This window comes from Zophobas morio, unplaced genomic scaffold (genome assembly GCF_036711695.1).
Source record: "Zophobas morio isolate AGI-343-1 ecotype UQ-CSIRO unplaced genomic scaffold, CSIRO_AGI_Zmor_V1 ptg000022l, whole genome shotgun sequence".
NCBI classification, from domain to species: Eukaryota; Metazoa; Arthropoda; class Insecta; order Coleoptera; family Tenebrionidae; genus Zophobas; species Zophobas morio.
The window spans coordinates 947880-974289 of record NW_026972127.1 but is presented as its reverse complement, the minus strand read 5'-3'; the positions used below and the strand labels follow the sequence as shown (position 1 = coordinate 974289).

Here is a 26410-nt window from a genome sequence, read left to right as displayed (position 1 = left end):
GTTTGCTCTACAGTGTCTAAATTGTGTTTGAATAATATAATAATTATCTCGAATATTAAAATTAATATGTCAAAAGAATACGAGAAATGATTATTCTGTGCTGAAGGTATGTTGTGGACCGCCTGTCATAAATTATCATTATTCTGCATTATCGGCTTACGATACTTTTATGACCCACGTCCGGTAGTCGTCTATCCCAGCGCGTCAGGTAGATTTAAAGAAGAATTGCTGGTTGCGTTTAAGGCAACAAATGGCGCCCAATTCAAACTTGTATCTCGTCTAGCGTTCCCCCTTAACCGTAAAAAATCAAATACAATTAACGAAAGTTTTATTGTCAACGAAGAAAAATACAACTAACACTTTTTCTTATCCTCTTTTTTACTACCTTTGGAAGACGCACCCACTGCCTTCATCAGGAGATCAGTGCTTAGAGATTTGGGTCGCTCGATGGGAAGACCCAAAGCCCGGGCCCAAATCAACGAAGCCATGACGCCCAAACACCGAGAAACCGCAAACAACACAGTGTAGTAGCTCATCTCCGTGAGCCCGTAGTACTGCAAAAGTACCCCCGAATGGGCATCCACGTTGGGCCAAGGGTTCTGCACCTTCCCCAAGCCTTGCAAAAGAGGAGGAACCACCTTGAACACCTGCGTGACTATCTTGAAGAGAGGGTCATCAGGGAAATGCTTGCGAGCGAACTCCTGCTGACACATAAACCTCGGGTCTGTTTTTCTCAGAACGGCGTGTCCATAACCCGGGATGACTTGCCCACTCTTCAAGGTATTTTCAGCGAAAGTTTTGACTTGCTCGTCCGACGGGTCATCCCCTAGTTCTTTATGCAGCTTCATAATCCAGACTAGTACCTCCTGGTTGGCCAAACCGTGCAAAGGACCCGCGAGTCCGTTCATCCCAGCCGCGTACGAAAGGTAGGCGTCGCTCAGCGCCGACCCCACCAGATGGGTAGTATGGGCGGACACGTTCCCACCTTCATGGTCGCTAAAGCATCTCTAAATTGTGCCTTCTTTTCAACAACCCACCTACCTGTGAATCGTGAGGTACAACCTCATGAGTTCCGCAAAAGTCGGGTCGTCGTAACACAACAAATTGCAAAAGTTCAAGCTCCAGTCGTGGCTGGCATCGATGGGACGCAGGTCCGTAGTACCCTTGAAGGTATTCTGGTAAATGAGGGCCGCGATCCCGATCACTTTCCCGATGAGATTCATAGCGTCTTCGTAGGTGGACTCCCAGTACTGGGTTTTCTTCACCCCCTTGTTGTACGCCTTGACGAACTCGCTTTCGGTGTTGAGGACAGTGCAAGCGGCACTGAGTTGACTCATGGGGTGGACGTGCTTGGGGCACTGTTTCAAGAGGTTGCACACGTGCGGGGGTAATTGACCACGACGAGCCCAGTCTTGGGATAGACCCTTCACCTGGTCCTGCGTGGGGATGTCTCCGGTGACGAGCAGCCAGAAGAGCCCTTCAGGGAGCGGCTCGCCGCCGCCGCTAGCCTTCGGGAGCTTCTCCTGGCACTCGGGAATGGTGTAGCCGCGGAATCTGATGCCTTCGTTAGGGTCTAGGTGCGAGGTTTCGCACAGCATGCCCTTGATTCCTCGCATTCCGCCATAAACCTTGTGACAATTAAGTGAAAACAAAGTGGCCACAGATGCGACTTACCATGTTGACTGTGACTTCGCCGACTGAGGATTTGCCGTGGCTTTTCCGGAAAGCTTTGATTTTTTCTTGTTCTTTGGGGATTTTGGCGGCGAGGACGGCTTTAAGGTCGCTTTTTGAGGAGCTGAGTCTTTTTATTATCGTGGTTGAGGCTGATAAGCAGCCTGAAAGCAGTGTCGTTTTAGACATTTTCAGTTTACGGACTGACAGGCACCTACTTGATTTTTTCAAATTAAAGTAAAAAATTACGCGCCAAAATTTGAATTTTACAACTTTCAAAAACGTTAGCCCGAGGTTAAGTGGGATTTATAAACTTGGTGTTGACAATGAAGTTCCCGTTGCAGTTGCTGAAAATTGTCATCTATAAACTCCGTTGCCAAGTTGCCGTTGATAGTAACTTTGATGTTCAACTTTTGCGGTATTTAAAGGGGTTGTAGAAGAAAAGTGGAGGATTTAAGTTGATTACTAGAAAAATTTTCCATATTAAGAAAAAAGAGGCAAAATGTAGCCCCGCCCACCCACCCTGTCTCAATTGTAATGATTTTTTTTATTCGTCGTGAGCCAAGAGGGCGGAGTTTAACTGCAAAATCCTTATATCTCTACGAGAAATTAAAAATATGTTTTTGAGTATTGTATTGTTCAAAGATTACAATGTACATTAAGAAAAAAATAAAGGCAAGGATTAGGCCACACCCATACTCGCCCCAATCTCAATTCTCAATTGTGGTGAATTTTTCATTCGTTGTCAGATCGAGGGGTGGGGCTTAACTGCTAGAACGATATTTCTCTACAAGAATTTACCATTTTAAACATGTTTTAAGTTTCTTGGTCTGAAAAGACGACTACGTATATTAAGGCAAAAGGCAAAATATAAGCCCCACCCACCCGCTCTATCTCAGTTGTGATAATTTTTTTTTTAATCGTTGAAAGCCAACGGAGCGGGATTTAATTGCAAAATCGTTATCATTTCTCTACAAGAAATTACCATGTAAGACAGTTATATTAAGGAAAAATTAAAGCCAAACATTAAGCCCCACCCATACCTGCCCTGATCTAAATAGAAATGAAGTTTTCATTCGTTGGCAAACCTAGGGGCGGAGCCTAATTGCAAAATCTACATTTCCTTACAAAAAATTACCATTTTAAACATGTTTTAGGTTTCTAAGAAGAAAAAAATCATCACAATGGGGAAGGGGTGGGTGGGTGGGGTTTATATTTTGCCTTTTTTTCTTAATGTACAGAGGATTCTTTGAACACAATACTCAAAAACATCTTTTTAATTTCTTGTAAAGAAATAAGTATTTTGCAGTTAAGCTCCGCCCCCTTGGTGCACGTCGAATAAAAAAATCATTACAATTGAGACAGGGCGGGTGGGCGGGCTTACATTTTGCCCTTTTTGTTTTAATGTGTAGACTTCTTTTCGCACATAAAACTTAAAACATCTTTAAAATGGAAAATTTGTATATGGAAATATCGATTTTGCAGTTAGACTCCTCCCTATAATTGCAAAATCCATAAGTCCTTGCAAAAATGTACCATTTTAACCATGTTCTAAATTTCTTGTTGTGAAAAGATGGCTGTGTATATTAAGAAAAAAAAAGGCAAAATATAAGCCCCGCCCACCCGCCCTATCTCAATTCTGATGATTTTTTTTATTCGTCGTAAGCCGAGGGGCGGAGCTTAATTGTAAAATACTTATTTTTTTACGAGAAATTACCATGTGAAATATGTTCTTAAGTAGTCGTGTTATACAAAAAAAAAACTAAATGTATTAATTAAAAAAGAAAACTAAAAGAGAAGCCCCACCCATTTTTCATTCATTGTCAGACCGAGGGGAGGAGCGTAATTGAAAATCGATATTTCCCGATACAAATTTACCATTTTAAACATGTTTTAATTTTCTTGTTGTCGAAATAAGTCTACACATGTTAAGAAAAAAAAGGCAAAATGTAGCCCCGCCCACCCGCCCTGTCTCAATTGTAATTATTTTTTTTATTCGTCGTGAGCCAACTGCAAAATCCTTATTTCCTTAGGAGAAATTAAAAACATCTTTTTGAGTATCGTGTTATTCCAAGAATACTATGTACCTATATTAAGAAAAAATTAAAGCCGAAGATTAAGCCCCACCCATACCTGCCCTGATCAAAATACTGATGAAGTTTTCATTCGTTGATTTTATCATTTTAAACATGTTTCAAGTTTCTAACAATAAAAAAAATCATCACAATTGAGATGGGGTGGGTGGGCGGGGTTTATCTTTTGCCTTTTTGTCTTAATGTACATAGTATTCTTTGCACAACACGATACTCAAAAACATGTTTTAAATTTCTTGTAAAGAAATAAGTAGTTTGCAGTTAAGCTCCGCCCCCTTGATTCACGGCGAATAAAAAAATGATCACAATTGAGATCGGGCGGGTGGGCGGGCTTTCATTTTGCCTTTTTGTTTTAATATTTGTAGACGTCTTTTCACAACATGAAACTTAAAACATATTTAAAATGGAAAATTTGTATAAATATGGATTTTGCAATTAGGTTCCGCCTCATAATTGCAAAATCCATATTTCGTTGCAAAAGTGTACCATTTTAACCATGTTTTCAGTTTCTTTTTGTGAAAAGATGGCTATGTCTATTAAGAAAAAAAACGCAAAATATAAGCCCCACCCACCCGCCCTATCTCAATTCTGATGATTTTTTGTATGCGTCGTAAGCCCCGAGGCGCAGTTTAATTGTAAAATCCATATTTATACAAATTTTCCATTTTAAATATGTTTTAAGTTTCATGTTCTGAAAAGACGTCTACAAATATTAAAACGAAAAATCAAAATGTAAGCCCGCCCACCCGCCCTGTCTCAATTGTAATGATTTTTTTTATTCGTCGTGAGCCAAGAGGGCGGAGCTTAACTACAAAATCCTTATTTCCTTAGGAGAAATTAAAAACATCTTTTTGAGTATCGTGTTATTCCAAGAATACTATGTGCGCCTATATTAAGAAAAAATTAAAGACAAAGATTAAGCCCCACTCATACCTGCCCTGATCAAAATACTAATGAAGTTTTCATTCGTTGATTTTATCATTTTAAACATGTTTCAAGTTTCTAAGAATAAAAAAAATCATCACAATTGAGATGGGGTGGGTGGGCGGGGTTTATATTTTGCCTTTTTGTCTTAATGTACATAGTATTCTTTGAACAACACGAAACTCAAAAACATGTTTTTAATTTCTTGTAAAGAAATAAGTAGTTTGCAGTTAAGCTCCGCCCTCTTGGTTAACGGCGAATAAAAAAAAATCATCACAACTGAGACAGGGCGGGTGGGCGGGCTTAGATTTTGCCTTTTTGTTTTAATATGTGTAGACTTCTTTTCACACATGAAACTTAAAACATAAAATTTTTGTAAGGAAATATCGATTTTGCAATCAGGGTCCGCCCCATCATTGCAAAATCCATATTTCCTTGCAAAAATGTACCATTTTAACCATGTTCTAAATTTCTTGTTGTGAAAAGATGGCTGTGTTTATCAAGAAAAAAAAAGGCAACATATAAGCCCCGCCCATCCGCCCTATCTCAATTGTGATGATTTTTTTATTCGTCGTGAACCAAGCTTAATTGTAAAATACTTATTTTTTTACGAGAAATTACCATGTGAAATATGTCAAGTAATCGTGTTATACAGAAAAAACTAAATGCATTAATTAAAAAAGAAAACCAAAAGAGAAGCCCCACCCATTTTTCATTCATTGTCAGACCGAGGGGAGGAGCGTAATTGAAAAATCGATATTTCCCTATACAAATTTACCATTTTAAACATGTTGTAAGTCTCTTGTGGTCGAAATACGTCTACACATGTTAACAAAAAAAATCAAAGTGTAGGCCCGCCCACCCGCCCTATCCCCATTGTGATGATTTTTTTTATTCGTCATGAGCCAAGGGGACGGAGCTTAACTGCAAAATCCTTATTTCTCTAGAAGAAATTAAAAACATCTTTTTGAGTATCGTGTTCAAAGAATACTATGTATATTAAGAAAAAAACAAAGCCAAAGATTAGGTCCCACCCATACCCATCCCGATCTCAATTCTCAAGTGTGATGAATTTTTCATTGGTTGTCAAATCGAGGGGCGGGGCTTAATTCCAAGATCCATATTTGTATACAAGAATTTATCATTTTAAACATGTTTTAAGTTTCTAAGAATAAAAAAAATCATCACAATTGAGATGGGGTGGGTGGGCGGGGTTTATATTTTGCCTTTTTGTCTTAATGTACATAGTATTCTTTGAACAACACGATACTCAAAAACATGTTTTTAATTTCTTGTAAAGAAATAAGTAGTTTGCAGTTAAGCTCCTTGGTTAACGGCGAATAAAAAAAATCATCACAATTGAGATCGGGCCGGTGGGCGGGCTTTCATTTTGCCCTTTGTTTTAATATTTGCAATTAGGTTTCGCCCCATAATTGCATGTTTTCAGTTACTTATTGTGAAAAAATGGCTAAGTATATTAAAAAAAAAGGCAAAATATAAGCCTCGCCCACCCGCCCTGTCTCAGTTCTGATGATTTTTTTTATTCGTCGTAAGCCGAGAGGCGGAGCTTAATTGTGAAATCCATATTTATACAAATTTTCCATTTTAAATATATTTTAAGTTTCATGTTCTGAAAAGACGTCTACAAGTATTAAAACGAAAAGCCAAAATGTAAGCCCGCCCACCCGCCCTGTCTCAATTGTGATGATTTTTTTTATTCGCCGTGAACCAAGGAGGCGGAGCTTAACTGCAAACTACTTATTTCTTTACAAAAAACATGTTTTTGAGCATTAAGAAAAAAGGGCAAAATGTAAGCCTTTGTAGTTATAATACCTAACCTGTTTTTGAGATCAAGTTGGTAGCACTGGACACTACCGCAATTTGATTGGTTGAAAACCCAACGTCAACGGCAACGTAATGGCGAAAGTTAAAAGAACATTAACACACCTTCGTTGCGTATTTATCTTACCTTACCTTACGTCAACGGACACCAGTAACGTCAGCGACGAGTTCATAAATCGACCTTTAAAGGGACTCGCTAAGGAAGTATAACACTTTTTCTTGATCTTGCTCACTTTATTATCCATTATGGAATGTGCAAACAATATGCGTCAAATACTTGTAATAGTACAGTATATAACAAATGTATTGATTAAGATACTCGTGTATAAATATGAAATATAATAAAAAAATAAACTAAAAATCAACCAAAAAATATTAACATTAAATCCACGTAACTGTAAACGTTTCCTTAATCATATCACAAAAATAAATCTCGATGAAGCATGCAAACAGACCACAACCTCTGAAATTGCCACATCTAAGCACATCACAATAAGTATTTGGCTACAAAATGAGCCCAGGAATGGCCCACCGTCAGGCTTAGGCTCTTAGTAATCACGTGGTACATTCCTGTCGGCGCATCATCAAGCGACTATATCAAAGCTACTTCGATAAATACTTTCATGTGCATAAAATTCATAAAAAATCCCTAATTTAACGGTAGAATTTCACTTCGGTTTCCACGCAATCTTTGAGCAACTCGTCGAACTCGGACAGGTCCTCGCCGACGTTGACCAGGACCGCATCCAGCTCCTTCACGCAGTCCGCCTCCATGGTGCGCAGCAGGCTCTGAACGTCGCCCCCCTTTTTCACCGCCTCCGAGTGCAGCGAGTAGAGGGTGTGCGGGGCGGTCTTGTCGCTGTCGGGGCATTTGGTGTGGTTCGAGATGACGGCGTTGGGGGAGAAGATGAAGGGTTTGTACACGGAGACCGAGGGGTCGGGGGTGGCGGTGAACCAGTGCACGCTGGGGCGGCTGGAGCTCAGCGTGGACACCTACAACCGGACCGGTACTATACTAGGCCAAATCGACTTTTATCAATAAGGTTAACTTTCACGCGTTATTGCCTAAGAAACACGACTTAAGGCATCTGGTTTTTCAAGGTTTATTTCTTGTCTTGTTTTTTTTTTAAGAACGTGTAATATATTTTTTGTATTTGTGTAGTTTACCTGACTGCCCTGAGTGGGGAAAGGAGCGTCACATCTTCTACAAATCTCGGAATGCTTATCTCGTAAAATAGTGAACATATCCGTCTCCCTAAAATTATTAGAGCTTGAGTGCTTAGCGAGCAACTTCTCCCCGGCTAGATATCTCTTATCGCCGGGTTTTTTCTCGCCGCTGAAAGCTTCGCAAAAATTAAATTCCCCCTGAAATCAAAGTATCGTTTGTTCATAAAGTACAACTGTAATTTGGTCAGTGTTACCTCCCCGTCCCATAGGCCTTTTGATTTGGCGTAGTCTTCCAGGCCGTCCGATTTTCTATCTATTTTAGTGGTAATCGTCAACACGTTGGATATATTTCTATATCCACCTTGAATAATGAAATAGATGAAAAAGTTTGACAATGAAAGGGGGTCTTACTGGTGACTTGAACCGCAGCCCAATGTTTCCCTGATGTTTCCAAAACCCAAGCAGTAGTAGGATCAGCTATTAGAAATGAATTGTGATAGGACAAGTTAGGGTCAATATGGGAACAAGGGCCCCCTTGACCGTATTTTTCTAGGAGTTGTGTGATGATTTCGAGGGCGTGTGTTGCGGTAGAGCCTCTTTCTAAACCTAGCCTACAATAAAAGTTTAAGTGAAAGTTGAAAAATATTTTTTAAATAAGCATGGCTAGAATTGTGCCGCCTCGTCCAAATAGTGATTAGTCAAATTACAAACACGTCGATCTTATTGATTTTTTTACTCGATAAAATTTTGAAATGACGTCAACGGAATTTTTGAGGACATGAACAGAAAAAATTTGCGTTTTACCACTACGTAGAGTATAATGTTGTATAATAAATATTTTATTTTGATACCATGAGATTGTTAAATGTTTTTTATTTTGTAGAAATTTTTAAGTCCATAAATGCAACATAAAAACGCGACCAAAGTTGCTTAAAAAAAAATGATTAAAAAACCCGACAAAAAAAAGCGCGAAAATAAAGCGACTAAGAAAAAGACGACAGAAAAAATGTGATGAAAAAAGTGAAAATAAAGACGAAGTTTAAAAAAGGGGAAAAAGGCAAGAAAAAACGACCAAGAAAAAGACGAAAAAATAATTTATTATTAATAAATATTTGTGAAAATGTGTTGTGTTAGTACTGTGAACACAAACGAAAGTGGATATTTTTCCAAAAAGGACCGAAAACGGGGAAGTACGACTTCAGTTTTAATTTATCAAGTTCCATGGTTCGTTTACTCGACAATGTTTAAGTTTTGGAAAAAATTTCGAAACGGTTGAAGTAGAAAACCGTTTTACTAAAAACACGATGGTATTAAAAACAAAGCAATTTATTTGAATATAGTTAAGTTAATCCTGAAAATTTCTTAATTTCGCGGCCAAAATATGAAAAATAATTTTTGCAATCTCCTCGTGACGTGCTATGACGTCATTGTCACGTGAGCTACCTGTCCAAAGGTCACGTTTTTCGGTCCTTTGTGTTCAGTTTTAATTTCTGTTCGATGGTCGCGTCCTTTTGGCGTAAAAGTAGAGCAATTTCGCGAATTTCTAATTTATTATTAACAAATATTAGGGAAAATGTGTTGTGTTATTGCTGTGAACACGAAAGAAAATGGATATTTTTCCGAAAAGGACCGAAAACAGGGTAACTTCAGTTTTAATTTATCAGGTTCCGTGATTCGTTTACTCGAGAAAGTTTAAATTTTGGGGAAATTTTCAAAACGATTGAAGTTGGTCGATCAAAGCTATAAATTTTCACGATATAATTAAATTATATTTAAACATAATTAATATTATTTATAATGTTTAAATACGATAAGTATTAATATATGATAATTACATCGAACACAGTTTTCTTAAAAACACGAAGTTACTAAAAACAAAGCAATTTGTTTAAATATTATTAAATTAACCCCGAAAATGTGCAATTTCCCGGCTAAAATATGAAAAATAATTTTTGCGATCTCATCGTGACGTACGAGGACGTCACTGTCACGTGCGCTATCTGTGCAAATGCTGCAAAATGTTGTTTTATAAAATGCAACAAAATTAAGGAATTATAAAAAACGGACAAAAAATTGACCACGAAAAAAACTTCGCTAGGCGCCTTTTATATAATTAATACTTTGTTATTATTTTTATTATTTCTAATTGTACAGGTTCTTACCGTAAATAAATCCTATCATATCATATGTCACAAAAGGAACAAAAAATGTGACCAAAAAAGGTAAAAAGAAAAACGACAAAAACTCAGCAAAAGAAAGGCGCTTAAAAAACGACAAAAAAAGGGTAAGAAAAGCAGGAAAATGTCAAATTTTTCAAATTATTGCTTCGATTTGCAATTTTTCGAGTTTTAAGGTCCAAATTTTTCATTTTTCAATTTTCCAACTTTTGAATTTTTCAATTTGCGTTCAATTATTGGACCTAGCAATTTTTAATTTGAGTACCTTCAGTTTTTATTTTTCAGTTTTTCGATTTGCAATTTTTCATTTTGGCTCCTTATTTTATTTATTTTTACGATTTTTCGATGTTGGGTATTTATAACTTTTGGTTGTTTCAATTTTTTCGATGTTTGTTTTTTTTTTTTTTAATTTACGATATGCATCTCTTCGGGTTTTCATTAATTTTTTTTCAACGTGAAATTTTACGTTTTTTCAATTGTCAATTTTATATTTTTCTTTTCATCATTTTTCAATTTTGACTTGTAGTTTGTCTGGTTTTTCAAGTATATAATAATTACTATAATTTTTCAAATTTTCAATTTTACGATTTTAGAATTTTTTCATTTTTCAATTATTGGTTCCCAAAGCTTATTTGGTTTTCCAATTTTTCAATTTTTAATTTTTCGCTTTTAAAGTTTTAGATTTTCCAATTTTCCGGTCCGTTTTTTCTTCTAAATAAAAATAAAAAAATCGGGAAAGTCAAAAATAGAAAGGAAAAACTTTGAAAAATTGATTGATAAAAGGGACGAAAAGTACGAAAGGGCGAAGAGGATGAAAAGGACGAAAAGGACAACAAAGAACGAAAAAGGACGAAAAGGCCGATAAAGGACGAAAATGACGATAAAGGAGGAAAAGGACGAAAAAGGACGAAAAGGGACGGATAAGGACGAAAAGGGACGGATAAGGACGAAAAAGGACGGATAAGGACCAAAAAGGACGGATAAGGACGAAAAGGGACGGATAAGGACGAAAAAGGACGGATAAGGACGAAAAAGGACGGATAAGGACGAAGAAGGACGGAGAAGGACGGATAAGGACGAAGAAGGGCGGATAAGGACGGATAAGGACGAAGGACGGATAAGGACGAAGGACGGATAAGGACGACAAAGGACGAAAAGGACGACAAAGGACGAAAAAAGACGAAGAAGGACGAAAAAGACGAAGAAGGACGAAAAAGACGAACAGGACGACAAAGGACGAAAAAAGACGAAGAAGGACGAAAAAGACGATTAAGGGAAAAAAATTAAGGAAACGAAAAAACAAAAAATTGTGATTTAAATATAAAAAATGAAAATTAGATAAACTCGCTGTCATAAACTACATGTGTAAGACTATGTTATTTGATACAATTTGAAACCCAATTACTATGTACAATTTTGACATGACGTCAGTTTCGAAGATTACGTGTCTAATAAAAATGGATACAGACATCAGACAGACAGACAGACAGACAGACAGACAGACAGACAGACAGACAGACAGACAGACAGACAGACAGACAGACAGACAGACGGACGGAAACGGGAGACGACTTTTTCGTACTGTGAGGGTCATGAAACGTCGAGAAAAGATAAAAGTGGTCATTCGTCCGATGGACCCGATTACTATACTTTGTTAGCTTACGCCCGGCAAGTAAAAAGGGAGCAAAAATGCAAAATGGGACAAAAAAGCGCAAAAAAGGCGACAGTAAAAACGATAAAATAGACGACAAACAAAAGGAGAAATAAATAAAGGAATTAAAAAACTGACAAAGTCTGGATCATACAAAAAGGGTCACAAAAACAAAACAAAAAAAAAACGGAAAATGTGACAAAAAAAGCGAATTAAAAAACGACAAAAAAACAGCAAGAAAAAGCGAAGAAATAGTTTAAAAAAAAAGAGAAAAAAAAATGCGAAAAAAAAGCGACCAAGAAAACGACGACAAAAGCAGCAACAAAAAAAAACGGAGACAAAAAAGAGCCAGAAGAAAGGTGACAAAAAAGACGACAAAAATGATGACCAAAAAAGGTGTCAAAAAATACGGCAAAAAAATCACAAAAAAAAGGGACGAAAAAAGGTGTAACAAAAAGGAACAAAAAAGGCGACAATAATAACAACAAATTAGACGACAAAAAAAAGAGAACCAAAAAATCGCCATAAAAAAAGTCACAAAAAATGCGCCAAAATAAAGGGACTAAAAATAGACAAAAAGGGACCAGGAAAAATCTCCAAAAAAAGTCAGAAAAGCGACAAAAAATGCGGAAGAATGTGACGAAAAAAAGCGAAAAGAAATATGAAGTCAAAAAAAGAGAAAAAACGGCAAGGAAAAACGACCAAGAAATAGCAACAAAAAAAGATCGCAAAAAATACGACAAAGAGACGAACTAAAAAAGGGCTAAAAGTGGTCGAAATAAATGTGACAAAAAAAGATTACAACAAAAAAACGTCAGAAAAAAGATAAAAACGGCGAGAAAAAAGGGGACCAAGAAAAGAGGAACCCAAAAAGGGGCCAGAAAAATGTAACAAAAACAAGGGGACAAAAAAGACAAAAAGATCGACATTAGAGGGGAGTCAAAAAAGACAAAAAGAGACAAAAAATCGCCAAAAAAAGACACGTCAGAAAAACGGAAAATGTAACCAAAACAAAAAGCGTCAAAAAGGGCAACAAGAAAAGGCGACCAAAAAAAAGATTTAAAAAAATGAAAAACTCAAAAAAAGCAAGAAAAAGACGACAAAATGCAAAAAAACGGCAATAAAACGAAGCGAAAAAAGGATTAAAAGAAATTTTACAAAAAACACCTCAGAAAAGCGACAAAAAAGGCGAAAAATACGCAAAAAAAGGCAAGAAAAACGACCAAGAATGAAAAAATTTCCATTAAAAAAAAACGAGAAAAAAGGTAGCAAAAATACAACAAAAAATTAAATGGAGCGAAAAAAAGGAATAGCAGAAATCTGACAACAAAGACGTCAGAAAAGCGACAAAAAAAAAACGGAAAAATGTGATTCAAATTTCATGTCGAAAATTGCGACTAAAAAAATTGAGTAAAAAAAAAAGGCGCCAAAAAGGGTCAAAAGATATTTAATAAAAAAGACTACAAAATAACGGCAAAAACACAGCAGAAAAACAAAAAAAAAGAGTCCAAGAAGGTTTTACAAAAGGAGATAAAAAAATCGATAAAAAAGCAACGAAATTTGTTAAAAAGCATAAAAAATGCAAGAAAAAAAGCAACCAAGGAATAGATGACAAAAACAAACGCAAAAAAGCAATAAGAAAAGGCGACGAAAGTTTAAAAAAACACAACAAATATTTAAAAAAATGCAAGAAAAAAGTTGCCATGAAAAAGGCGACAAAAACAAAGACAAAAAATGCGGAAAAACCGACAAAAAAAATGGAACAAAAAAAACAAAAATTTTGTTTCGAAAATTGTCGAAAATTTGCCGAAATTTTCATAGGAAGGAAAATATTGAAAAAATTTCCTTTTGAAAAAATTCCCAAAAAGATCTGGGATATAAATAATTACATAACATCTGGGATGTAACTACATAACATCTGGAGGTCGAAATCTATAAGAAAAGGTCTTTCGTTAAGTTTCAAAAATTTTCGAAAATTAGTCGAAATTTTCATAGGAAGAGAAAAAATCGAAAAATTTTACTCTTGAAAAAATTCCCCAAAAAATCTGGGATATTGATTTCTTCCTGCTGATTCCAAAAACATAGTGTACTTATGCTCCCAGTGCAAAATTTAAAAATATTCGGTTTGAATTTTTTTTAATCAAAAAATTTTCAATACTTGGTATGAATTTGAAAAAATGTTAGGAGTTGTCGAAGAAATGAGACCAAAAAACTGACTTTTGGAGGTCGAAATCTATAAGAAAATGTCTTTGGTTAAGTTTCGAAAATTGTCGAAAATTAGCCGAAATTTTCATGGAAGGGAAAAAAATCGAAAAATTTTCCTTATGAAAAAATTCCCAAAAAGATCTGGGATATACTACATAACATAGTAGGGGTAGAAATCTATACGAAAATGTATGTCTTTGGTTAAGTTTTAAAAATTGACAAAAATTAGAAATTTTCATTGGAAAGGAAAAATTGAAAAATTTTATTTTTGAAAAAAAGTGCCAAAAATATCTAGGATATAATTACATAACATTTGGGGGTCGAAATCTGTAAGAAAACGACTTTTTTAAGTTTGGAAAATTGTCGAAAATTACCCGAAATTTTCATAGGAAGGAAAAAAATGAAAAATTATCCTTTTGAAAAAATTCCCCAAAAAATCTGGGATATTGATTTCTTCCTGCTGATTCCAAAAACATTGTGTACTTATGCTCCCAGTGCAAAGTTTAAAATATTCAGTTTGATTTTTTTTAATCCCAAAAATATCAATATTTGGTATGAATTTAAAAAATGTTAGGAGCTGTCGAAGAAATGAGCTCAAAACTGACTTTTGAAGGTCGAAATCTATAAGAAAATGTCTTTGGTTAAGTTTCGAAAATTGTCGAAAATTAACCGAAATTTTCAAGGAAGGAAAAAAATCGCAAAATTTTACTTTTGAAAAAATTCCCAAAAAAATCTGAGACATAGATTTCTACGTGCTGATTCCAAAAACATAGTGTATTTATGCTCCCAGTGCAAAATTTAAAAATACGCAATTTGAATTTTTTTTAATCCCAAAAATTGCAATACTTCTGGTGAATTTGAAAAAATGTTAGGAGCTGTCGAAGAAATGAGACCAAAACTGAGGAAAAAAAGATTGAAATTGAACTTTATTGGTGTATAGTACATAAGAGATATTACAAAAGGAGACAACAAACCGACAAAAAGGGCAACAATAAAAACAACGAATTAGACTATAAAAACGGGGGAACAAAAAGAGCGATAAAAAATGGCTAAAAAAACAAAAAGATCGACAATAGAGGGGAGTCAAAAGAGACAAAAAGCGACAAAAAATCGCCCTAAAAAGACGCGTCAGAAAAGCGGAAAAAGTGACCATAACAAAAAGTGACCAAAACAAAAAGCGACAAAAAGGGCAACAAGAAAAGGCGGCCAAAGTTGTTAAAAAAAAAAGATTTAAAAAATGAAAAAACCCAAAAAAGCAAGAAAAAGACAACAAAATGCAAAATCGGCAATAAAGCGAACCGAAAAAAGGATTAAAAGAAATTTTACAAAAAACACATCAGAAAAGCGACAAAAAAGGCGAAAAACACGCAAAAAAAGGCAAGAAAAACGACCAAGAATGCAAAAATTGCCAGAAAAAAAAAACGAGAAAAAAGGTAGCAAAAATACAACAAAAAATAAAATGGAGCGAAAAAAAGGACTAGAAGAAATCTGACAAAAAAGACGTCAGAAAAGCGACAAAAAAATGGAAAAATGTGATTAAAAAAATTGTTAATACTTTGTTTTTATACTTGGAAGACATTTTGAAAGTCCGCAATTTACCACCTCCAATAATCCACTCACAAAATAACGGCAAAAACACAGAAGAAAAACAAAAAAAAAAAGAGTCCAAGAAGGTTTTACAAAAGGAGATAAAAAAATCGATAAAAAAGCAACGAAATTTGTTAAAAAGCATAAAAAATGCAAGAAAAAAAAGCAACCAAGGAATTGATGACAAAAACAAACGCAAAAAAGCAATAAGAAAAGGCGACGAAAGTTTAAAAAAACACAACAACAAATATTTAAAAAAATGCAAGAAAAAAGTAGCCACGAAAAAGGCGGCAAAAACAAAGACAAAAAATGCGGAAAAAACGACAAAAAAAATGGAACAAAAAAAAAACACAAAAATTTTGTTTCGAAAATTTTCCAAAATTTGCCGAAATTTTCATAGGAAGGAAAATATTGAAAAATTTTCCTTTTGAAAAAATTCCCAAAAAGATCTGGGATATAAATAATTACATAACATCTAGGATATAACTACATAACATCTGGAGGTCGAAATCTATAAGAAAAGGTCTTTCGTTAAGTTTCAAAAATTTTCGAAAATTAGTCGAAATTTTCATAGGAAGAGAAAAAATCTAAAAATTTTACTCTTGAAAAAATTCCTAAAAAAATCTGGGATATTGATTTCTTCCTGCTGATTCCAAAGACATAGTGTACTTATGCTTCCAGTGCAAAATTTAAAAATATTCAGTTTGAATTTTTTTTTAATCCCAAAAATTTCAATACTTGGTATGAATTTGAAAAAATGTTAGGAGTAGTCGAAGAAATGAGACCAAAAAACTGACTTTTGGAGGTCGAAATCTATAAGAAAATGTCTTTGGTTAAGTTTCGAAAATTGTCGAAAATTAGCCGAAATTTTCATAGGAAGGGAAAAAATCGAAAAATTTTCCGTATGAAAAAATTCCCAAAAAGATCTGAGATATACTACATAACATCTGGGGGTAGAAATCTATAAGAAAATGTATGTCTTTAGTTAAGTTTCAAAAATTGACAAAAATTAGAAATTTTCATTGGTAAGGAAAAATTGAAAAATTTTACTTTTGAAAAAATGTACCAAAAATATCTAGGATATAATTACATAACATTTGGGGGTCGAAATCTATAAGGAAACAACTTTTGTTAAGTTTTGAAAATTGTCGAAAATTACCGGAAATTTTCATAGGAAGGAAAAAAATGAAAATTTTCCTTTTGAAAAAATTCCCCAAAAAATCTGGGATATTGATTTCTTCCTGCTGATTCCAAAAACATAGTGTACTTATGCTCCCAGTGCAAAATTTAAAATATTCGGTTTGAATTTTTTTTAATCCCAAAAATATCAATACTTGGTATTAATTTAAAAAAATATTAGGAGCTGTCGAAGAAATGAGCCCAAAACTGACTTTTGGGGGTCGAAATCTATAAGAAAATGTCTTTGGTCAAGTTTCGAAAATTGTCGAAAATTAACCGAAATTTTCAAGGAAGGAAAAAAATCGAAAAATTTTACTTTTGAAAAAATTCCCAAAAAGAGCTGGGATATAACCACATAACATCTCCAGGTCGAAATTTATAAGAAAATGTCTTTCGTTAAAGTTTCAAAAATTGTCGAAAATTAGTCAAAATTTTCATGGAAAGGGAAAAAAATTGAAAAATTCTACTTTTGAAAAAATTCCAAAAAAATCTGAAACATAGATTTCTACGTGCTGATTCCAAAAATATAGTGTATTTATGCTCCCAGTGCAAAATTTAAAAATACGCAATTTGAATTTTTTTTAATCCCAAAAATTGCAATACTTCTGGTGAATTTGAAAAAATGTTAGGAGCTGTCGAAGAAATGAGACCAAAACTGAGGAAAAAAAGATTGAAATTGAACTTGATTGGTGTATAGTACATAAGAGATATTACAAGGGCAACAATAAAAACAACAAATTAGACTATAAAAACGGGGGAACAAAAAGAGCGATAAAAAATGGCTAAAAAAGACAAAAAGATCGACAATAGAGGGGAATCAAAAGAGACAAAAAATCGCCCAAAAAAGACGTGTCAGAAAAGCGGAAAAAGTGACCAAAACAAAAAGCGACAAAAAGGGCAACAAGAAAAGGCGGCCAAAGTTGTTAAAAAAAAAGATAAAAAAAATGAAAAAACCCAAAAAAGCAAGAAAAAGACAACAAAATGCAAAATCGGCAATAAAGCGAAGCGAAAAAAAGATTAAAAGAAATTTTACAAAAAACACCTCAGAAAAGCGACAAAAAAGGCGAAAAATACGCAAAAGAATGCAAAAATTGCCATAAAAAAAACCGAGAAAAAAGGTAGCAAAAATACAACAAAAAATAAAATGGAGCGAAAAAAAGGACTAGAAGAAATCTGACAAAAAAGATGTCAGAAAAGCGACAAAAAACGGAAAAATGTGATAAAAAAATTGTTGATACATACTTTGTTTTTATATTTTGAAGACATTTTTAAAGTCCGCAATTTACCACCTCCAATAATCCACTTTTTAAATTTGTTTCTGTTATGAGAGGTTATAAAAGCCAGAAACTTTAATTTAATTTATAGTAAGATAAATTAAAACCGCTATCATTTATCATTTTAAGATAGTGGTGTCAAGATTATTTTATTTTTAGTTATAAAATAAACACAAATCGTTGATTAAAATTCCATGTCGAAACAAGGAAAGAACTTCCGATAAGAGTCGCACTGATGGATTTTAAATTCGACGAATTAAATTTTTAACCCCACTTAAGACTTAAGCCGTGAACCCGAAAACTTGATTGGCCGAATTAGCCACATGATTGGTCCATTAACCACGCCATTGGTGTAATTACGCATCACGTGACCAAATTCAGCCAATAAAATGTCCAAATTCACCTCGTAATGGCACATGAAGTTCTGGTTCAAAACATGGTTCAAAATTTAATATTAAATTCATCTACTAGGTGTTAACCAGTTCAAATAATTACAAATATATATTTTTAATTAATTCGATTTTCTGAATAACTTTCACCGGATCCAAAATGTCAAGGTCAATTGTGACATTTGCGAAAATTTGACTGTGCACTTTTAACCTTGCACAAAAAATGCACATTATAATAAAAAAATCACTAAAGCACCCACCCTAGTTAACACAAAATCACCACATATTTCTGAGTAAAAGTTAGGTTATAATTTGACATAATCTAACTAAATTAGGTAACACAAAATCCAAAATGCACCTTACCAGATGGCTAAAACCCTCCGGACTGTCAACTCACCTAACTAAATCCATCCCCAGCAGCCTCTTCACCGAAGGATCGTGCTCCCCCTCGTTGTCAGTCGTCCAAACCGCCTCATTCCCTATAACCACCCCGCACTCGTTGGCCCCCATTTCGGCGCCCCACATCCAGCCCGGCTTGCTCAGAATCACCGCCTTGGTGCCCCCCGCCGCCTCCACTTCGATGTAAGTACACTAAAACCCATCATCAGTACAACGCCACCCTCAACAAACCCATACTTTGACTGGCTCCGAGCACTCCGAAGCTGGCACGTACACCACCTCCTGCACCTCCCCCTGGGGCCGGTCCGAGTTCTTGCCGAACACCACCCCGTGCTGCGTCAGGGGTGGCAACACGACGAAGGTATCACAGGACTGGGGGCCGCGCATCTACGACAGACAGACATTTTGAAGGGTTGCGTGTGCGAAAGGGGTTATTTCCGGACGATTGGGCGCAAACACTTACTTTTGCCACTAGTTGCAATAAATTACCGCAGGGTCAGTGATCCAAATTTAAATGGCGATCGACTGACTCACCATCAGCTGGTGAGAGTGTTAAATCCGATCGGGATCGATAACGAACCGACGCTGATCGGCGGTCTCTGTTTGGAGGTGCGGGTGGGAGAGAGACGGAGAGAGGCACTTCTGTCAAAGTCGGGCGGAAAGCAGTGGCGTAACGGGATAGCTCGCATTATTACATGTGTAGTGAATTTGGTTTGATGCAATTATGTGCTTTAAAGGAGAGCGAAGCCGGAAATGCGAATTTGTTTTAAGTTAGTGGGTGAAGAATTTTGTTGGTTGGGTGCTTGGATGGAAGGTCAGGCATACTTTCAGTGAAATGGCTGCATTTCTCCTTTTTTTGTACAGTTGTGAGAGAGAAATTGGCACGGAATTTGAGTACAGTTGTTGAATGCAGTACGGTTTGCTGGGTTTATCGTTATCGCTGTTATTGGTACTTTCGTTGGTGGGAATGCTATTGGATATTTATGATTCGTCACAGCAATTAAACGTATTATAGTTTCCTAATTATTCTGAAATTGTGAGCATAGCCTACTGCATTATGTAGGAGTGATAAGGTAAACAATAAAATTGCTTGTATATATTTTCTTTTTTTCACAAATGGGTTCTTCATGCAACTTTTTTTTATTTTAATAGCAAATTAAGTGACCATTTTGGACAAAAATTGTCTTTCTTTGACTGAAATCAGATCATTATTTCGATGATTCATAGAGCTGATTCCAAAAATTTAAGAGCATTTATGCTCCAAATTTTTTTACATGCCAAAAATTGCAATATTTCAGTGGTTGATTCTGGAAAATGGTACGAGCCATAGACCAAACCAACTTCTGTAGGTCGAAATCTAGAAGAAAATGTTTTTAGTTAAGTTTCGAAAACTGACGAAAATAAAACTATTCAATTTGTTTTTAAAATAATTATATTTAAACAAAAATTTGTTGGCAGTGGTGAAGGTTAGAATTACACTTTCATTCTCACTGTTACTTTATTACCGTCATGATCAATATTGAAATTATATTTTGTGTCACAAAAATTTTGATAAACTCACTATGCAACATATACATAAAGACGAATTTCGTATTAATTTCTCTGGCAGGTTTCTATTTTTGAGTGATATTAAATAGTTTGTCTTTGTTCGTCTTACGGAAAAAATAAGTAATTAATGATCTAACTGATAATTGAATGATAATTAAGTTGATAATTAATCCAATTTTTATAATGATAATGAGTAATTAATGAAAATGAGTTATCATGGTGACATAATGCGACAAGGCCACGAAACTTGACAACAAAATTATAATAAAAACAGTGACCATAAATTCTATAAAAAAACAACAAGAAATTCGACGAAAAAGACGACAAAAAAAGTGTCAAATAAAAGGCCAATAATAAAAACGACAAATTTGCCGGCAAAAAAAAGAAATTAAAAAAAGACTTACATAAAACCACAAAAAAGCAGAATAATCTGGCCCAAAAAAGAGGCCACAAAAAATGTGCCAAAAAATGACGTAAAAAAGGGGTCAGAAAAAAAATGCACAAAAAAACGTCAGACAAAAAAAGCGGAAAAATGTGACCAAAAAAGCGAAAAGAAAAGCGACCAAAAAAAAGGGCAAATAAAAACAAAAACGCCACAAAAACCTGAGAAAAAAAAGCAATTAAGAAAATTATAACAAAAAAAAAACGCTACAAAAAACAACAAAAAGAGTCACCAGAAATTTGACAAAAAAAGTGGCAATAATAAAAACGACAAATTGGCTGACAAAAAAAGAAGAAATCAGAAAAACAAACTGGATAAAAGCGACAAAAAAATTCACAAAAAAAGCAGAATAAGCTGGCCCAAAAAAAAACAAAAAACGGTTAATAAAAAATGCGACTAAAAATGATACAAGAAAAGGGGGGGGGGGTAGAAAAAACAACGGCAAAAAATGCTATAAAAACAACAAAAAAGGGTCACCAGAAATTTGACAAAAAGCACGAAAAAAAAGTGTCAAAAAATAAGGCAGCAAGGTGATAAAAAATGCGACAAAAAAGTGTCAAAAAAAAAAATAAAAACGACAAATTGGACGACAAATAAAAGAAGGAATCAAAAAAAGAGCGACAAAAAGGGCTCACAAAAATGACCAAATAAGCGAAAAGAAAAACGACAAAAAGCCAATAAGAAAAGTCCACGAAACTTTATAAAAAACAAAAGCCACAATAAAAATAAGAAAAAGATTAAGAAAATTATAATAACAACGGCGACAAAAAAATGCTATAAAAACTAACAAAAAAGGGTCACCAGAAATTTGACAAAAAAAGGCGAAGAAAAGTGTCAAAAAACAAGACAAAAAACTGATAAAAAAAGGCGACAAAAAAGTGTCAAATAAAAAGGCAATAATAAAAACGATCAATTGGACGACAAAAAAAAGGAGGAATCAAAAAAAGAATTACATGAAAGCGACAAAAAATGGCCAAAAAATTTCACTAAAAAAAAGCAGAATAAGCTGGCCAAAAAGGCAACAAAAAGGGGGGTTACAAAAAATGACGTAAAAAAAAGGGCAACAAAAAACCGTTAGAATAATAACAAAAAAATGGAAAAATATGAAATAAAAAAGCGAAAAGAACGGCAAAAAAAGCCAATAAGAAAAGGCGACGAAAGTTATATAAAATTTTAAAAAGTGGAAGAAAAGATTGCAAAAGACGGCGATTAAAAAAACAACAAAAAAATTGCGACTAAAAAAATTAAGTAAAAAAAAGGCGCCAAAAAAAGGTTACAAGAAATTCGATAAAAAAGACTACAAAAGAATGGCAAAAAACGCAGCAGAAAAACGATAAAAAAGAGACCAAAAAAGGTTTTACAAAAAAGAGATAAAAAAAATCGACAAAAAAGGGAACGAAAGTTGTTAGAAAGAATGAAAAATGCAAGAAAAAAGCAACCAAGAAAAAGATGACAAAAACAAAGGCAAAAAAAGCGAGAAGAAAAGGCGACAAAAGTTTCTAAAAACAAAACAAAAAATATTTTAAAAAATGCAAGAAAAAAAGTACCACGAAAAAGGTAACAAAAACAGAGACAAAAATGCGGAAAAAACCGACAAAAAACGGAACAAAAAAATTCAGTTTCAAACTGAAAACTTTTTTTTTTGAAAAAATTTCCCAAAAAAAATAGGATATACCTATATAACATCTGGAGGTCTAAATCTATAAGAAAATGTCTTTGGTTAAGTTTCAAAAATTTTCGAAAATTAGTCGAAACTTATAGGGAGAGAAAAAATCGAAAAATTTTTCTTTTGAAAAAATTCGCAAAAAGAGCTCGGATATAACCATATAACATCTGGAGATTGAAATCTAAATATATTTTGCTGTTTTTTATTTAATTTAGTCTTTTTTTCATAATCAAAAAGTTGAAACATGTTCAAAATGGTAAATTTCTATAGAGAAATATGAATTTTGCAATTAAGCTCCGTCCCCAAGATTACGAAGAATAAAAAAAATCATCACAATTACAATAGGGCGGGTGGGTGGGGTTTATATTTTGCCTATTTTTAATATATTTAGTCTTCTTTTCATTACCACAAACAAAAAACATGTTTAAAATGGTAAATTTTTATAGAGAAATATACATGTTGCAATTAAGTTCCGTCCTCAGGCTTACGACCAATAAAAACCTCATTCATTACAATTGAGATAGGGTGAGTGGGCGGGGCTTATATTTTGCCGGTTTTTATTTTATTTAATCTTTTTTTTCATAATCAAAAACTTGAAACATGTTTCAAATGGTATAAGAAAAGGTATTTGGTTAAGTTTCGAAAATTGTCGAAAATTAGCCGAAATTTTCATAGGAAGGAAAATATTGAAAAATTTTCGTTTTGAAAAAATTTCCAAAAATTTCTAGGATATATGTGTACATAACATCCGGAGGTCGAAATCTATAAGAAAATGTCTTTCGTTAAGTTTTGAAAATTGTCGAAAATTAGCTAAAATTTTTATAGCAAGGAAAAATATCGAAAAATTTTCTTTTTGAAAAAATTCACACAAAAATCTGAAATACATAACATCTGGAGGTCGAAATTTATAAGAAAACGGCTTTGGTTAAGTTTCGAAAATTGTCGAAAATTAGCCGAAATTTTCATAGGAAGAGAAAAAATCGAAAAATTTGTCCTTTGAAAAAATTCTCAAAAAGAGCTGGAATATAACCACATAACATCTGGAGGTTGAAATGTATAAGAAAAGGTCTTTTGTTAAGTTTCAAAAATTGTCGAAAATTAGCCGAAATTTTCATAGGAAGGAAAATATTGAAAAATTTTCGTTTTGAAAAAATTCCCAAAAAATTCTAGGATATATGTCTACATAACATCCGGAGGTCGAAATCTATAAGAAAATGTCTTGCGTTAAGTTTCGAAAATTGTCGAAAATTACTTGAAATTTTTATAGGAAGGAAAAATATCGAAAAATTTGCTTTTTGAAAAAATTCACAAAAAAATCCGAGATACATAACATCTGGAGGTCGAAATTTATAAGGAAACGTCTTTGGTTAAGTTTCGAAAATTGTCGAAAATTAGCCGAAATTTTCATAGGAAGAGAAAAAATCGAAAAATTTTTCTTTTGAAAAATTTCCAAAAAGAGCTGGGATATAACCACACAACATCTGGAGGTCGAAATCTATAAGAAAATGACTTTGGTTAAGTTTCGAAAATTGTCGAAAATTAGCCGAAATTTTCAAGAAAGGAAAAAAATCGAAAAATTTGTCATTTGAAAAAATTCCCAAAAAGAGCTGGGATATACCCACATAACATCTGCAGGTCGAAATCTATAAGAAAATGTTTTTGGTTACGTTTTAAAAATTATCGAAAATTAGCCGAAATTTTCATAGGATGAGAAAAAATGGAAAAATTTTACTTTTGAAGAAATTCCCAAAAAAATCTGAGATATAGATTTCTTCATGCTGATTCCAAAAACATATTTATGCTCCCAGTGCAAAATTTTAAAATATTCGATTAGAATTTTTTTTTAATCCCAAAATTTAAAATACTTCGGGTGAATTTAAAAAAATGTTAGGCGAGAAATATGACAAAAACTGACTTTTGGGGGTCGAAATCTATAAGAAAATGACTTTTGTTAAGTTTCGAAAATTGTCGAAATTTAGCCGAAAATTTCATCGGAAGGGAAAAAATCGAAAAATTTTTCATTTGAAAAAATTCCCAAAAAAAGATCTGGGATATAATTACATAATATCTGGAGGTCAAAATCTATAAGAAAATGTCTTTGGTTAAGTTTCAAAAATTGTCGAAAATTAACCGAAATTTTGATTTGATGAGAAAAAATCGAAAAATTTTACTTTTGAAGAAATTCTCAAAAAAATCTGAGATATAGATTTCGTCATGCTGATTCCAAAAACATATTTATGCTCCCAGTGCAAACTATAAAAATATTCGATTTGAAATTTTTTTTAATCCCAAAAATTACAATACTTCGGGTGAATTTGAAAAAATATTACGAGCTATCGAGAAATATGACAAAAACTGACTTTTGGAGGTCGAAATCTATAAGAAAATGACTTTAGTTAAGTTTTGAAAATTGTCGAAATTTGGCCGTAATTTTCATAGGAAGGGAAAAAATCGAAAAATTTTACTTTTGAAAAAATTCTCAAAAAAACCTGGGATATAACTACATAATATATTGAAGTCGAAATCTATAAGAAAATGTCTTTGGTTAAAGTTTCGAAAATTGTCGAAAATTAGCCAAAATTTTCAAAGAAGGGAAAAAATCGAAAAATTTTACTTGGAAAAAATTCCCAAAAAGATCTGAGATATAACTACATAATATCTGGAAGTCAAAATCTATAAGAAAATGTCTTTGGTTAAGTTTCAAAAATTGTCGAAAATTAGCCGAAATTTTCATAGGATGAGAAAAAATCAAAAAATTTTACTTTTGAAGAAATTCCCAAAAAAATCTGAGATATAGATTTCTTCATGCTGATTCCGAAAACATATTTATGCTCCCAGTGCAAAATTTAAAAATATTCGATTAGAATTTTTTTTTTAATCCCAAAAATTACAATACTTCGGGTGAATTTAAAAAAATATTAGGCGCTATCAAGAAATATGACAAAAACTAACTTTTGAAGGTCGAAATTTATAAGAAAATGACTTTGGTTAAGTTTCGAAAATTGTCGAAATTTAGGCGAAATTTTCATAGGACGGGAAAAAATCGAAAAATTTTATTTTTGAAAAAATTCCCAAAAAGATCTGGGATATAACTATATAATATCTTGAAGTCGAAATCTATAAGAAGATGTCTCTGGTTAAAGTTTCGAAAATTGTCAAAAATTACTCGAAATTTTCTTTCATAGGAAGGGTAAAAATCGAAAAATTTTACTTTTGAAAAAATTCCCAAAAATCTGGGATACAGATTTCTTCCTGCTGTTTCCAAAAACAATGTATTTATGCTCCTAGTGCAAAATTTAAAAATATTCGTTTTGAATTTCTTTTAATCCAAAAACTTGAAGTTTCAAAAATTGGCCGAAATTTTCACAGCAAATCTTGCTTTTGAAAAGATTCCAAAAAATTGTGGAATATAGAATTGCAGAACCTGCTGAAAAAGAACTAACGAAAAAATGAGGCCGAAACTAACTTCCAGAGTTCGAAATCTATAAAAAAATGTCTTTAGTTAACTTTTGAAAATTGTCAAAAATAAAAATATTTGTTTGGAAAACAAAAAATTGTTGGCAGTGATGAAGGTCATATCTAATTATACTTTCACTTCCATCATGGTGATTAGCACTGTGACATTCATTGTTACCCATGAAGATATGGAAATTATATTTTGTGCCACAAAAAGTTGGATGAATTCACTATGCACCATATACATAAGGAGGAATTTCGTATTCATTAGGTGGACTTACGGAAAATACGTTATTAATAATGATAAACTGGTGATTAATGCATTTTGATAATGATAATCGGTAGTTAATGAATGCCTCGTGGCTAATTATCATGGTGAAAGTCTAATTAATTACACATACTCTCTATAATCCAGTCTTTTTAAAAGTATTATCAGTACATTGGGACTGTGGACACTGTGGTGCCCTCTATTGCGTATAATTGACACTTTAATAGTCTCTTGTCATTCATTTACACTTTTGATAATTTACCTTGAAAAATAACAGGTCTCTGTCAAAAAATTGTATGGTATTAAAAAAAACAACTTCATTCCCAAAATAAAAAAGAAAACGTGTATTACGGGTTGCCTACCGATTCCGACATTGACAACATGACAACTGACGTTTCATTTATTTTCGGTCAGTTAATAATTAACTAAATAAATAAATAATTCAAGTGTTATTTCCCCTTTTTGTCCATCG

General features: G+C 33.6%; 2 protein-coding genes across 2 annotated transcripts; both read right to left on the bottom strand.

Moving 5' to 3' along the window:
• Nucleotides 1-339: 339 nt before the first annotated feature.
• Nucleotides 340-2123, bottom strand: LOC135133508 (probable citrate synthase 1, mitochondrial). The gene is made up of 3 exons (XM_064061946.1): nt 1675-2123; nt 1042-1628; nt 340-996 (listed from the first exon to the last, which is right to left on the bottom strand). The coding sequence occupies exons 1-3, from the start codon at nt 1858-1860 to the stop codon at nt 354-356; spliced, it is 1416 nt and encodes a 471-aa protein (XP_063918016.1). The 5' UTR covers nt 1861-2123; the 3' UTR covers nt 340-353.
• Nucleotides 2124-6743: 4620 nt separating this feature from the next.
• Nucleotides 6744-19425, bottom strand: LOC135133646 (secernin-3). The gene is made up of 7 exons (XM_064062101.1): nt 19022-19425; nt 18796-18945; nt 18557-18750; nt 8109-8308; nt 7952-8058; nt 7698-7895; nt 6744-7523 (listed from the first exon to the last, which is right to left on the bottom strand). Exons 2-7 carry the CDS (start codon nt 18943-18945, stop codon nt 7185-7187), a joined length of 1188 nt encoding a protein of 395 aa, XP_063918171.1. The 5' UTR covers nt 19022-19425; the 3' UTR covers nt 6744-7184.
• Nucleotides 19426-26410: the final 6985 nt, after the last annotated feature.